Source organism: Pipra filicauda, unplaced genomic scaffold, assembly GCF_003945595.2.
Source record: "Pipra filicauda isolate LSUMZ 115617 unplaced genomic scaffold, ASM394559v2 scaffold347_size1265977_pilon, whole genome shotgun sequence".
Taxonomy (NCBI): Eukaryota; Metazoa; Chordata; class Aves; order Passeriformes; family Pipridae; genus Pipra; species Pipra filicauda.
The window spans coordinates 231,926-244,777 of record NW_024104473.1 but is presented as its reverse complement, the minus strand read 5'-3'; the positions used below and the strand labels follow the sequence as shown (position 1 = coordinate 244,777).

The following is a 12,852-nucleotide window of genomic DNA, read 5'->3' as shown; positions in this document are numbered from 1 at the left end:
GCTGGTCCTGTCTCAGCTGGCAGGTGTGCCAGGGAACACAGACACTGCAGTTTTACTCCCAGGGTGTTTTCCTTTCCCAGAAAGCAGGTTGCTGACGTGACACTTTCCATCTCAGCTCATGCTGCGTGCTGGGAATGCCGTGTAGTGATGGATGATTTTGGGATCTGGGCTGACAACACACCCAGAGTAGGAGTCAGTGTGTGAGTCTTCCAGTAATCCCTGGAGGGAAAACAGGTGCTTCCATGATAAAATCAATGTGATTTTACACAGATAACCCACCAGGCCCCAGAAAGGATGCGCTGGGAGTGCCCCTTGCTGTCTGCAAGGTGCAGACCCTTGTGAGGTTGGTGTCACAGTTAAGTGAGGTGGATCCTACCTGTGGTGTGTCTCTGAGCACACTGAGCTGCTGGCCAGGCTGCACAGCTCTCTTTGCACTTAATTTAAATTTGTAAATTGTGATGTTTAATCATCTTCCAGATGGGTGGTAGCTCTGATAACGGTGCATCCTAGAGCCTGGAGAGAAGGATCCAGTGCTGCTTGTGTCTGCTGAGGACAAAGTTATTTTTCAGGCATATTTTTCAAAATATAAAGTAGCCTGCAAACAAAAATCCTTGTCTTTCCATCTTTCCAGCTTCCTTAAATATGGATATTTAGGGAGGAGACAGAAAGTGCAGGGTCAAGAGCTTCCATGTACGCAAGTTCAGAACTATATTTGATTTGTCTCACTCACATCTGTGGGGGTTTTTTGTGGTTACCTGATAGTAAAGCCATTGAACTGACTCATCTTTGATATTTATCTGATGTTTTCCTTAGAATGATCTCAACATAAATCAGTAAAACTTCTCATACTGTTATTATCAGTGCTTGTATCCTTAGCTAAGATCTGTAGGAATGTGCACTTTCATAATGAATTATCCTTTTACATTTACCAAGATTAGAAGGTTGTATGTTTATTTGTGCACACACAGAGATCATACTTTAAGGTCTGTAGAAGTGTGTATTTCTTGCGATAACTGGATAGTCCCAGCCCCTGAGGAACTGCATTTTATAAAACATGCACGATGGACAAGACTGACAGGTAGAATGTTGTGGTAGATGGAGATCTGGAATAATAATTGGATGCACATGTACAGGCTGTCTCATCCTGTCTGGTCCATGGCATTGACCAGACTACTAAACTACAAGACCAGGTATTTCTATTAAACTGTGGAATTATTTTTTGATTTATTTCCACCCCCCTCCCTTTTGTCTCAAGGGTAGAGATTATAAATAGGGTTTAACTCCTAGAACTGCATTTCTCGTGCATTTAACTTACTGCATTGTCAAATGGATGCTAAAAATAAATGCCCCCAAGTAGAGATTTCATTCTGGCCCATCCCAAAACCTGTTCATGTTAGCAGGAAAACAAACAGGACCTGTGGATAATTGTACTGAACATGGAGCAGCTCTGGCTGTGGCCTGGACCATCACTTTGCATGTTCCCTCCCAAAAACTGGACCTTTGGACTCCACATGCAAAACTGGAGCTCCATGCAAAATCAGCAGCTGCTGCCTGACCCTGTAGGAAAAACATAAAACTACGTTTTGGGGAGAAGGTGATTGTAACCCTGGGGGATGTAACTAATTAGAAACTTTCTGCTTGTTCCTCTTGTCTTCTGCCTTTTAGAAATAGACTATAGTGGAGATTCGTAAAAGAAAATGCACTCTTCTGTTCTTTAATTTCATAAATATGGATGTGTGCCTAAATAAACATCTGCAATAATGGTCATCTCTTGACCTAGGCATTTTTGGTAAAATACAAACCTAACTGTTCTTATAGTGCTGTTGTTTGAATCCAAGGAGGATAGGTGATGAGTTCCTAACCACAACACCCCTTCTGATAAAGGCAGGACTCTGCTAAGTTTTCACAACCCTTGTGTTTTTGGATTGTTGTCTTACAAAGAAAAAGTAGTTTTTCCAAGTAACCAACTGTGAATCAAAGGCAGTGCCAGGGAAAAACCTGGAGGCAGATGAGAACAGTAGCTGGTACAACATCTAAGAGGAGGATGCTCGGAAGCAAATCCTGGCTTTTCTTACATCCAGTGTATTTTTATGGGTTGTGTTCAGTGATGATACTCAGACTCACTCCTTTTCCCAGGCAATGTAAGGTTCCTGTAGGGAGCTGGTGTGAAGCCTGTGCTGGCAGTTACTAATGGCAAAATCTGCCAACATCTGACATTTTCCTGGTGTTTTCCACTGGGAATAGCACATGTCCACACAGACTTTACTGGTAAGTAAGTGATTATATTCAGTGAGGACATACTTCCAAGTGTTATTTTGCTTTTTATCCTTCAATTGCTTTTTATCCTTCAATTCCTTTTTTCCAAGACTCCCAAATTTATTAATCTAATGAGCTCTTCAACTCCACTTTGGCCTAGTGAATGTAAGTTAAATTTTTATAAGGGTGTTTTTGATATAGAGAGAATTAGATGGGATATTAGGAAGGAATTGTTCCCTGTGAGGGTGGTGAGGCCCTGGCACAGGTTGCCCAGAGAAGCTGTGGCTGCCCCTGGATCCCTGGAAGTGTCCAAGGCCAAGTTGGATGGAGCTTGGAGCAACCTGGGCTGGTGGAAGGTGTCCCTGCCCATGGCAGGAGGTGGGACTGGATGAGCTTTAAGGTCCCTTCCAACCCAAACCATTCTGGGATTTTATGATATGAAATGACTTCTTTCTGGGCATTAAGTGAAATCCGAATCAAAATCACCATCTGAAATGAATGGTGTGAGCAGGTGGAAGTTATTCCTTCCTAGCTGAGGGGGCCTGTACTGATCACTGAGTGGTTGTTTTGATTTAATTTCACCTTTGTTAAAACCAGTGGAATTCTTGTATGACAACTTTGTGCTTTGCTAAATTGACATTTGTTGTTAAAAAGTGCTTGAACACCTCCACTGTGTACTCTGTGCCCTGTAATGTGTCAGTCATTTCCCTTTCACCACAGAGCTGGCACATCAGCGGGTGTCTTAATATGCTGAGAGAGACTTTGAGTTGACAGGAGAGACAGTAAACCCTTGGTGTCTTAAGAAATAGTTGAATTAGAAGAACTTCCCAAACTTAGATAATTTGGTAAGAGTTCATAGTTACAGTGGTCATAGCTCACCTAAGTTTTCTCAACCAATCTTCACGAAAGTCCCCCTTATGTCTCTTATTTTGCAAAGCTCTTATGTAAATTTGGAGTTTCTTCATGACTTTGATTGCTGTCCTTTTACTTCTGAGGTCATCTTTTTTAGCTCCTTAATGACACATTGTATCACATTCCTGAAGGTTTGGGTACTTAAGAAACTACTGCTTTTTTGTTAGTTCTGTGGGTTGGGTTTGCTTTGTGTAACCATGGATGTAATTAATATCTTGGAACTGGTAGTATCAGATTGCAGTAAAGAGAAAATTATTTTTTTCTTATGATAAAGGGAAAACTTTCCAATAATTGTATGAAAATGTTATTGTCAGTTTTAACCTGTCACCAGAACCTTAGTTGGGAATGTTGTGGATGGGTTCATAGCAGCTTAGGTCCTTCCCCTCATCCTTTCAGGGCTTGGCTGGATTGGTTACAGTAGCACTTAAGGTAGTTGTTTAAAAACGAAGTGTGACCCAATTCAAAGCTTGCTTCCCAAATCAGCAGAGCTGGTGCCACAGCTCGGAGTTACTGCGGGTGTGTTACTCTGATCTCAGCTGAAGTGCTGGAATGGAAAAGTCAAGCCCCAGGAGAAGAGCAGGAGCGGGAACTTCTTGGCTGGGCAGGGATGGCAGAGCTGCAGAGAAGTTGTGAGAGCCGTGGCACTGAAAGAGGAAGCTCAGGAAGGGACAGTGGTGTGCCCCTCCCTCGGGTTGTCTCTGAGCAGCAAGGCACTGGGCTGTTTGCCCTCTCCAGCTGGGGGAGGCCAGCAAAGCCTCACTGACTTTGTACAGAAAATCAAAACCCCCGAGTAAATGCTTTGCCAACGTAAGCTTGGCTTCAAACGCGAGCTGGTAACTCAGGAGCTTCTTCCTCCTGAAAGGTTGTGGCTGCCCCATCCCTGAAAATGTCCAAGGCAAGGTTGGACAGGGCTTGGAGCAACCTGCTCTAGTGAAAGGTGTCCCTGCCCATGGCAGGGAGTGGAACTGGTATTAAGGTCCTTTCCAACCCAAACCAGTCTGGGGTGCTTTGTAAGACCTCAGATCCCGGGATGAACATCTCCTTGGCCAAGGGAGACTGTGTGGGGCCAGGTGGGCTTTGCTCCAGGCTGTCTGGCTTTGTCTGGGGCTTAGATACAGGACAAAAGACCACTGGCATGGATGTACTTTGTGCTACAAAGGTGTCCAACCACAGACTTCCCAAGGAAATGCGTTGGGCAGTTGATTTATTAAATCAGTTGATTATAAAGTTATTTGTACTTGCAAAATCTTTCATAGTGTTTGTCACTTAATCTCTCCCCTCAAAAATATGTCTCAGGCATGTCTGTGTTTGCCTTTGTCTGTGTCCTTGTGTTTAAAACATGTATTTATGTTACTTAGACTCCAGCTTGGTAATAGCCATAAAATATTTCCATATAAATTTTACTCGCAGAGTTCAAAGAGACTGAAAAATGTCAGCGCCAGAAGTTTGCTCATGACTGCTTTTACTAGAAAGTCCACACTAATTTCCTTGAGTCACAGCTTTGTGTTATGATCATGGAGACCAAAGGAAGTGCTGCCCAGTTGTCCCTTCACTGCAGACGGTGAGCAGGGCTCGTATGTCGAGCGAGGACGTGAAAGTTGTAATGTTGAGTCACGTTGTGCAGACACGACGAGTGGGAGATGATGAAACACCGCGTGTGTGCAGCCCTTCCTCCAGCCCTGATGTGACAGCTGAAGGGGCAGGAAATCCTGAGAAAGATGAGACTAATCGAAAAATAATCAAAAAGATATTTAATGGAAATATTTGCCTCACTTTCAGCTAAATTTCATTGTGGATGTGCCTTACCTGACTAGAAACTAGCTGTTAATTTTAGCAGCTCTTTGTGTTTTTAGCTATTTTTGTGGTTGGTTTTTGTGTGAAACCACTGCATAACTGTAATGCAGAAGGACTGTCACCTTCTGTTGAAGCCTGAACACGTCAGGCAGCTTTGCATGCATGTTTCTTCCCCCCAAAAATATAAATACACAGAATCACAGAATATTCTGTGTTGGAACGGACCCGCAAGGATCATTGAGTCCAACTCTCATGTGAATGGCCCATGTGGGGATCAAACCCACAACCTTGGTGCTATAATTCTCATATAAAAGCTTATTCTAATATTTTCCCTGAAGTTTCTCCTTTAAACCCATTCCTATTTTACAGCAGGGAAGCAGAAGAAGGAATGAAGGTGTGGAAAAGTTAAAGATATGTAAGAACCGAACTCTCATGATTGTAATAAAATCTTTAAAAGGCGTTGGCCCAGAAATATTTAGTAGTTGGCTGAGCTCCTTGCTGCAACTAAGGCCAAGTGAGGGAGACTTCTGGAGGCTCAATGTAGTGCTCTAGAACATTCAGCAACAGTTCTTTCCACAGCACCAAGGAGGCTTTTTGAGGGGGATTCCTGAGGTTTTGGCAGGCAGCAGTTCCTGACCAGCACCCCCCAGAGTGGAAAGTTTTACCAAAGATCCAGGTAAGAATTTAAAGCAAGGGGAGATTTTTTCCTTCCCTTCACCTGTGTTTTAAAGGAATATATTCAACAAACAACTCTGTGCAGTCAGGTGTTGCAGTAGAGATGTGTATCATTTAATTTTAGAAATTATTGCATAAGTGTTTGCATTCTTGGCAACACTTTGGAAGCTGCCACTGGTTGGGAGTTTTTCCATTTTGGAGAGCCTGGGGCACCCAGGATCTTGAAGGGTGAGCTTTTGTTCTCTGCTGCCTTGAGTTGGGCTTCCAAAAGTAAGACTACCCTTAAATAACTGTCAGACAGCCCTGGAAGTGTCCCAGGCCAGGTTGGACGGGGCTTGGAGCAACCTGGGCTGGTGGAAGGTGTCCCTGCCCATGGCAGGGGGTGGGACTGGATGAGCTTTAAGGTCCCTTCCAACCCAAATCATTCTGAGATTCTCTGATTAAAAGTTTATTTGTGGCATAAGTAAATTCCAAAATCCTAATGTACAGAAATATGGGGCACTTTTCTATCTGCTTTCCCCAGTGGCACTGTGCCATATAACAAATCACCAGCAGAGATGATCTTGAAATGACATAAATAATATGTGGACTTCAGTAGTACACTGTAATTGTTTTTACAGGATCTATAATCCAATAATTCTTCTTTTTTGTGGAACTTTCATCTGATTTTTCATGTTCTTCTTTGTTTTTTGGTCTTCTTGCTGGAAAAGCCAGCTGCCTGATTCCCACATTAGCTATGCAGAGCCTGACCCACTCATCAACTGCTTGAGGTTTTTTGACCAATTTTGAGACTCTGCCGTGTGCTCTTCAATTTCCAGAGAAAAAGATAGTGATCATTGGCAATTTTCAAGAATATTCTTGGCATCTCTCAGCTGAACTTTTTTTTTCCCCATTCAAGACTGGTTTTTATTTCTAAAGCAACGTCAGTTGAAGTAATACGTGATGTTGGAGAACAGTTATGTAGACATATTAAGTCAAGGAACTCTTTAATAAATTCTTGGAATAAATGAACTCCTTCCTTAGAATTTACTCAGTTCCACTGTGCAATACCTATGTGAGTTTGCCATAGAGTGAATTCACATATGGTGACAGATTTTTTTTCTTGTAATCTCTTGTAGGCTGTTGCAGTGAGTGTTTCTTGTGAACTGTCCTTTACGTAAGCAGGATTGGTGTGACATAAACCATTGTCCCCAGAATCAGTTGCCTCTTCCTCAGACCTGTGGTTGGTGATCCTGGGGAAACTACAGCACTTGGCTGGATAGGAAATGGGAACTTCCATGGCCAATGTGACACAGGTGTGGGTATTCAGGCAGAAATGCTTCCAGCCTCTTGAATATCCCTGTTAGTGAGGCCATTCCTTGCAGAAAGGAAGATAAGGTTGTTTTTCTTTTTTTCTGCTTGGACTAAATCCAACCTAACCAAGTTTATTGTGGGAGTGATGCCCCTGGCTCACCAAGCCTTGCCTGTTATTCCAGGAGGTTTCTGTAACATGGACTGCAACAGAGAACTGGCCTGATTACTTTACCACTTCTGTCTTCCTCACTTTTGCCATGTAAAGTTGCCTGAAGCACTAGATAGAATTTAAGTGCACCTTGGTAGTGATTGTTGCAAATTTTCCAGAGTTTCAGCTGGGTTATTTATGGGGCTCTCCTTCTGTTGGTGCTGGGTCACCTATACTTTCAGTAATTGCTTACAGGGTGACAGGTCATCTTTAAAAAAAGATTGACTCTCTTTTCATATATTACATCTATTACATCCTCTATAGCAGGAAGTCAAATGTGGTTTCCCAATCTTAAAATCTCCTGTCTGGCTGTTTATGCTGATTTCAGTTTCCTTGCTGAGCTTCACCCCACAGTGTCCTTCAAAAATGTGGCACAAAGGTTGAGCTTTTTTGTTCTTCTGCTCAGAATCCATCCTTCCACCCATAGAATCATTGAGGTTGGAAAAGACCTCTGAGGTCGAGTCTCCCCTGTGCCTGATGCCCACATGGAGTGCTCTACATGGAGTCAGAGGTAATCCTTCCTTCTCGTGTGGGAAGCCCTAAATTAAGAAATAGCATTACAGTGATTTTCCAGGATGCTGGGAAAAGTCATGTGGAAACAGATTATTTGTTATTTCTGCTATACAATCACAGGATCAATCTAACCAAATAAAATGCTGTAATCTGATTTGATATAAATGGCTGCTGACATTCATACAAAAAGCCTGAGTCATTACTTAGCTTATTCTGTACCCCTTACTCTTATCACAATAGATTGAACGTTAGTGACTGTACTGGTGAGTCATACTTATTCACTTATGATTTTTCAAATTGTCCATGTATTTGATTTTTTTTTTTTAAGAGGAATTGGCCAGGTTGATATAAACAACCTCCTTTTAATGATTTTTCTTACAGTTGTGAGGACGTATTCTGGTGATGAGATTTATACTGGGTTGTGCTTTACTCTCTTCCAGAGTTTTTCTGCTTGGTCACACTAACTCTGGAGTAAGCTCATGCTCAGCATGAATTGGGAAAATCCCATTATTCTTCCTGTCCTTTGCCTTGACATATCCTGTAAAACTGAGCTATCTGTAGGAATTTATTAGGTCAACACTGAGAATGAAAATGTTCCTGTAATAATCTTTGTGTGTATGTGTGTGTAACTTCTTTCTGTACAGTAGCTCTGCTGTTGTCGGTCTCCTCAGACAATAATCCCCTCTCCATTTCAGTCTGTCACCACAAGTGAAAGTGAGCTGAGATCCCAAAAGACTCTTGATTTAACCAGTGATCCATCTATCCACTTGGTACTCATCATGTCTGAAACTGGGCCTAACAATTTAACACTCTTGGACTGATGTGAAAGTAGAGTTCATTTTTGGATGAGAGTGAGATTTAGGCACTTAAAAGGGGAGCTGTCTCTATATTGCATGACCAGGCTGAACTGTGGCCTGTTCAAGAGGCTGTTTGGTGTGGTAATTCGTAAACTTGGATGCTCGTCAGTAAGACAACAGGAATCCCAGAATGGTTTGAGTTGGAAGGAACGTTAAAGCTCATCTAGTTCTACCTGCTGCTGTGGGCAGAGACACCTTCCACTAGCCCAGGTTGTTCCAAACCCTGTCCACACAGGATTTATGCTCATGTTGCTGCAGCAGCACGGCCTGTGAGATGCTTTTCCTTTAGGAAGGAATGCTGTCAGCCCTGGGAACAGCACAGTCACAGATAATGTGATACCACCAGATATCAGGGAAACAAAACAATCTGTGTTAGTAATATCAGTGTCCTTGCAGATATGCTCAGAGGCTTCCCTGCATCTGTCAAGGGTTGGACTCTCCAGCTCAAGTGCAGGTCTTTGTGTGTGCTAGTGCTGCAGCCCTTAATTTAGCTGAAGATCGACTGGAGCAGAGGAGACTGAGGGCAGAGCTCACTGGGGGCTGCAGCTCCAATCTCTGCTCTGGGGGGACCAGGAACAGTACCCAGGGAATGGCTGGAGCTGTGTCAGGGCAGGATCAGGTTGGATCTCAGGGAAAGGCTCTTCCCCCAGAGGGTGGTTGGGCACTGCCCAGGCTCCCCAAGGCAGTGGGCACAGCCCCGAGGCTGCCAGAGCTCCAGGAGGGTTTAGACAATGCTCTCAGGGATGGGGGGGATTGTTGGGGTGTCTGTGCAGGGCCAGGAGCTGGACTGGATGGTCCTTGTGGGTCTCTTCCAACTCAGGATAATCTGAGATGGTATGAAGACTCTTCCATTAGGCTTTGTGGGATGGACAATGTATATGAGCAGCGTTGAGATAATTTTGGGATCACAACTCTCTTTACTGCAGATGTTTGAAGCAAACATTCTCCAAGACTTTCTTCATGGCTCTTGGTGAGTGTAACAGGGACCTTCTGGTAGTGCTGTATTTGACTCCTCTGCCACAATAAAATTTTTAGGTATAGAATCTATTAACCCAAACTCCATGGATGATGTAGTGTGAGCTTGCAGAGGGTGTAATGTAATTATGACAGGGTCAAGTAACTGATAGGAATGAAGTCCAATATAAAGGACATAAATACGTATTTGAGTCACTTAAACATAGATGTCTGCTGCTTCTTCAGGTGTTGGCTCCTGGAAGGGCATGAATATATGTCTGTCTGCCAGGTGCACTCACATGTCTGAAATGGCACTGGGTGCCTGGGTTTGGGTACCTGCCTCTGTTTAGTGCATCCTGGAAGACCGACGAGACAGAAAAGCAAGAGTTCCCATTTGGAGTAACACCAGCAGGAGTTGGGGTGGGATGTGCCATACGGAAAACCAGGATATTGGGCTTTGTCTGTCACATCAAGGCTCCCTGGCCCTTTTGTCCCTGTTGAGAGCTCTGTCCGTGTGTCCCTCCCTCGCAGTGAGCGTGGGTGTGTTTGGGAGGCAGTTGGTGATGACGTGATCGCATTTTTGTCTGTCTGCACCATCCTTGTCTCATCCAACATGGAGGGCAGGTGGCGCTTGGGGATTCATCCTGGCCCTGCAGTCAAAGAGGCTGTTGTTTGCAGCATCCCAGATGCGTTTCCTGCAGATGTTGAAATAAATGAGGCGGGGGGTAATAGGAAAAGTGAGGATGATCTCATGTCTAAGCCAGTTCAGTGATCATCTGGGGAACTGGAACTCTGCCTTTAGGATGCAAGACAAACAACTCGAACCAGGCTTAACCTGTTTTCTTAGTTCCAGGGACAGAGCAGTATCCTCAGCTTGGTTTTGTGTATCCTCTCAAATTGAGTGTGGTGCTTGTTGGTAGTTGGCTGTGCACTTAGGGGAAATATGTATTTTCTGATTTACGACTTAAAAAATTCCTGTTCATGACAGTGATTGGATAGGACTTGTGTTCCTTTTTCTGGATTGCCTTTGAATTCCAGCAGTTCCTCCAAAACTGATATGGCTGGGCACATTTACTCCAGTGCTGAAGTCTTTCTTATTCAGACTTCCTTAGATAAAAACAAATAAATAAGCCTAGGGTGATTTCTAGCCTCAAGCTATTGTTAGAGCTGCCAGGAAAGGGTGGGCAGGCACTGGCCCAGGCTGCCCAGGGAAGTGATGGAATCACTGTCCCTGGAAGTGTTCAAAAAATGTGTAGATGTGGTGGGTTAGTGGTGGACCTGGCTGTGCTGGATTAATGGTTGGACTCAATTATCTTGGAGGGCTTTCCCAGCCTTAATGATTCAGTGATTAATGAAGGGATATTGTAATGTTCCAGTGATCATAACAAAACTAGATTGTTATTGTAATGCCTGCACATAATTGCTTGAGAGCCAGGGGTTTGGGAGTGATATAAATCATCATTCTTTAGGGCTTATCCTGCCGTTTCAGAATTGAGGATTAGGAATCATTTCTTGAGACCAAGCCCCACGTGGTGCTTTGCTTCTTTTCACTCTGAAGTTTTTGTGATGGTTCAGGTCTGATCATGGTCCAGCTGGATCTGAGAACTGATCCTGTGCAGCAGTCCCCATGGATTTTTAGAGATGCAGAAAGGAGTAACCTCCCTTTGATGGTTGGAAACAGTTCTGAAGTTGAAGGTCTCTGGTGGCCCCTGATTTTCACCAAGTGTTCAGAAAGCAGTGGCCTATGAAGAATCTGTTTAAATCCTTCCGGCTGATTTGCAGTTTGCCTGTCACAGCCTCTTGAGCATCTCCAGAGAGCTGGGGTGACCTGGAGGTGACACACAGCTCTGGCTGGAATTGCCTTTCTGGGTTTACAGAGGGCACTGTTGCTGCTCCTTTAGAGTTCTCAGTCCTGGTTTTAACTAGGATTGTAATGTGTGGAAGCATATATATTAGAATGTATGTAAGGGATGAATGTAATGCCTTCTTCTTTTGTTTGTCTGTAGGATACTGGGATGACTGGAATTCCAGATATTTGATTCCCGCTCTTACCCTGAGGTAGAGGAAATAAGCACGAGAAATTTCTACAGCTCAGGCAAGTAAATATCTGTATCTCCATAGTTTATTGAAATTAATTGCTTGGTAAACAAGTGAGTACTGGGAACCTTCCTAGAGCAGAGGAACTGATTTGTGCTGTTACAAAATACAGTTTAAAAGGAACATAAGAATTTTAATTGTATTTTTTTCTTTATTTAGTAGGGAAAGGATCTTTCATACTGAACTCTGCTCTGAAAAACAAGAAAGCCTCTCCTCTGTGGAATTGAAATAAATATTTGACAGTTGCCTTGAATAAAAATTAAGCAAAAATGTCTATCATAGATCCTTACCAGCACATTGTGGTAAGTAGCTCTGAATCTTCTGTGTATACTGTCTTCTGTAATATATCCTGTCTTGTATAATGTGTTCTACTAGAGGTTACTCTAAATAAGCACATAAGATTGCAGTTGTTACTAATTCCTTAAAGAAATGGTGTGTGTAACTTTATCCCTTACAGTACAATTTTTTTTTGGTACAATTCTATTTACTGACTCTTTCCCTTTTCATTAGTATGGATAGAGGAGTGAGTTGACAATTTTGGGTATTTAGATCTTAAACTAGTGTATATCAATGATGTTGGTTCAAAGGTAATCTTCAGAATACATCCTGCAAACTCAAGGTCTGAGTGAAATGGTCTGTGCTACTCAACAGCTTCTGCTGCTGAAAGCTCCTGCTCCCTCCTTCCTGCTTTATCCCAGTGTTCCTGCTGCATCCCTTGTCCCAGCTATCAAACCCATGTCTTTAGGGAGACAATTGACCTTGATGAATTGGCAGAAAAAACAGTTCAATACAAAAATAGACCAAAAAAAGTTATTAGTAAGGGATTCTTGGCTGTGAGGGTGGTGAGGCCCTGGCACAGGTTGCCCAGAGAAGCGGCGGCTGCCCCATCCCTGGAAGTGTCCAGGTTGGACGGGGCTTGGAGCAACCTGGGCTAGTGGAAGGTGTCCCTGCCCATGGCAGGGATGGGCTTTAAGGTCCCTTCCAAGCCAGACCATTCCAGGATTTCATGGAATGATTAGAAAATCCGTTTTGTGCTGTCAGAGCTGGCCCAGGGGGAGGGTGGAGCCATGTCAGCACAACCTGTGTAGCGGAGAAGCAGGGACAAGAGAAGGGAAAGGGGAGCAGAACTGCCCTTTGTGGGGCGAGGCAGTGGCTCACTGAACACTGGGATATTCCCATGTAGCTCTCCTGGAAGTGACTTTCCAGAGTAAACACGAAAGGGCAATTCCTGCTCAGACTGAAATCTGGAGCCACACCGGGCGTGTTCCTATCACGGGCTTCTCGGAAGAGCCC

General features: G+C 43.6%; 1 protein-coding gene across 2 annotated transcripts in view; it reads left to right on the top strand.

The window, feature by feature from the left end:
• The first annotated feature begins 11,724 nt into the window (after window positions 1-11,724).
• Window positions 11,725-12,852, top strand: part of PLA2G4A (phospholipase A2 group IVA) — a 61,984-nt gene continuing 60,856 nt past the window's right edge. For both annotated transcript variants that reach the window (XM_027749412.2, XM_039384357.1), the window contains exon 1: window positions 11,725-11,861. In XM_027749412.2, coding sequence (XP_027605213.1) covers window positions 11,829-11,861 — 33 coding nt within the window. In that variant the 5' untranslated portion in view covers window positions 11,725-11,828. The remainder of the gene's footprint in view (window positions 11,862-12,852) is intronic.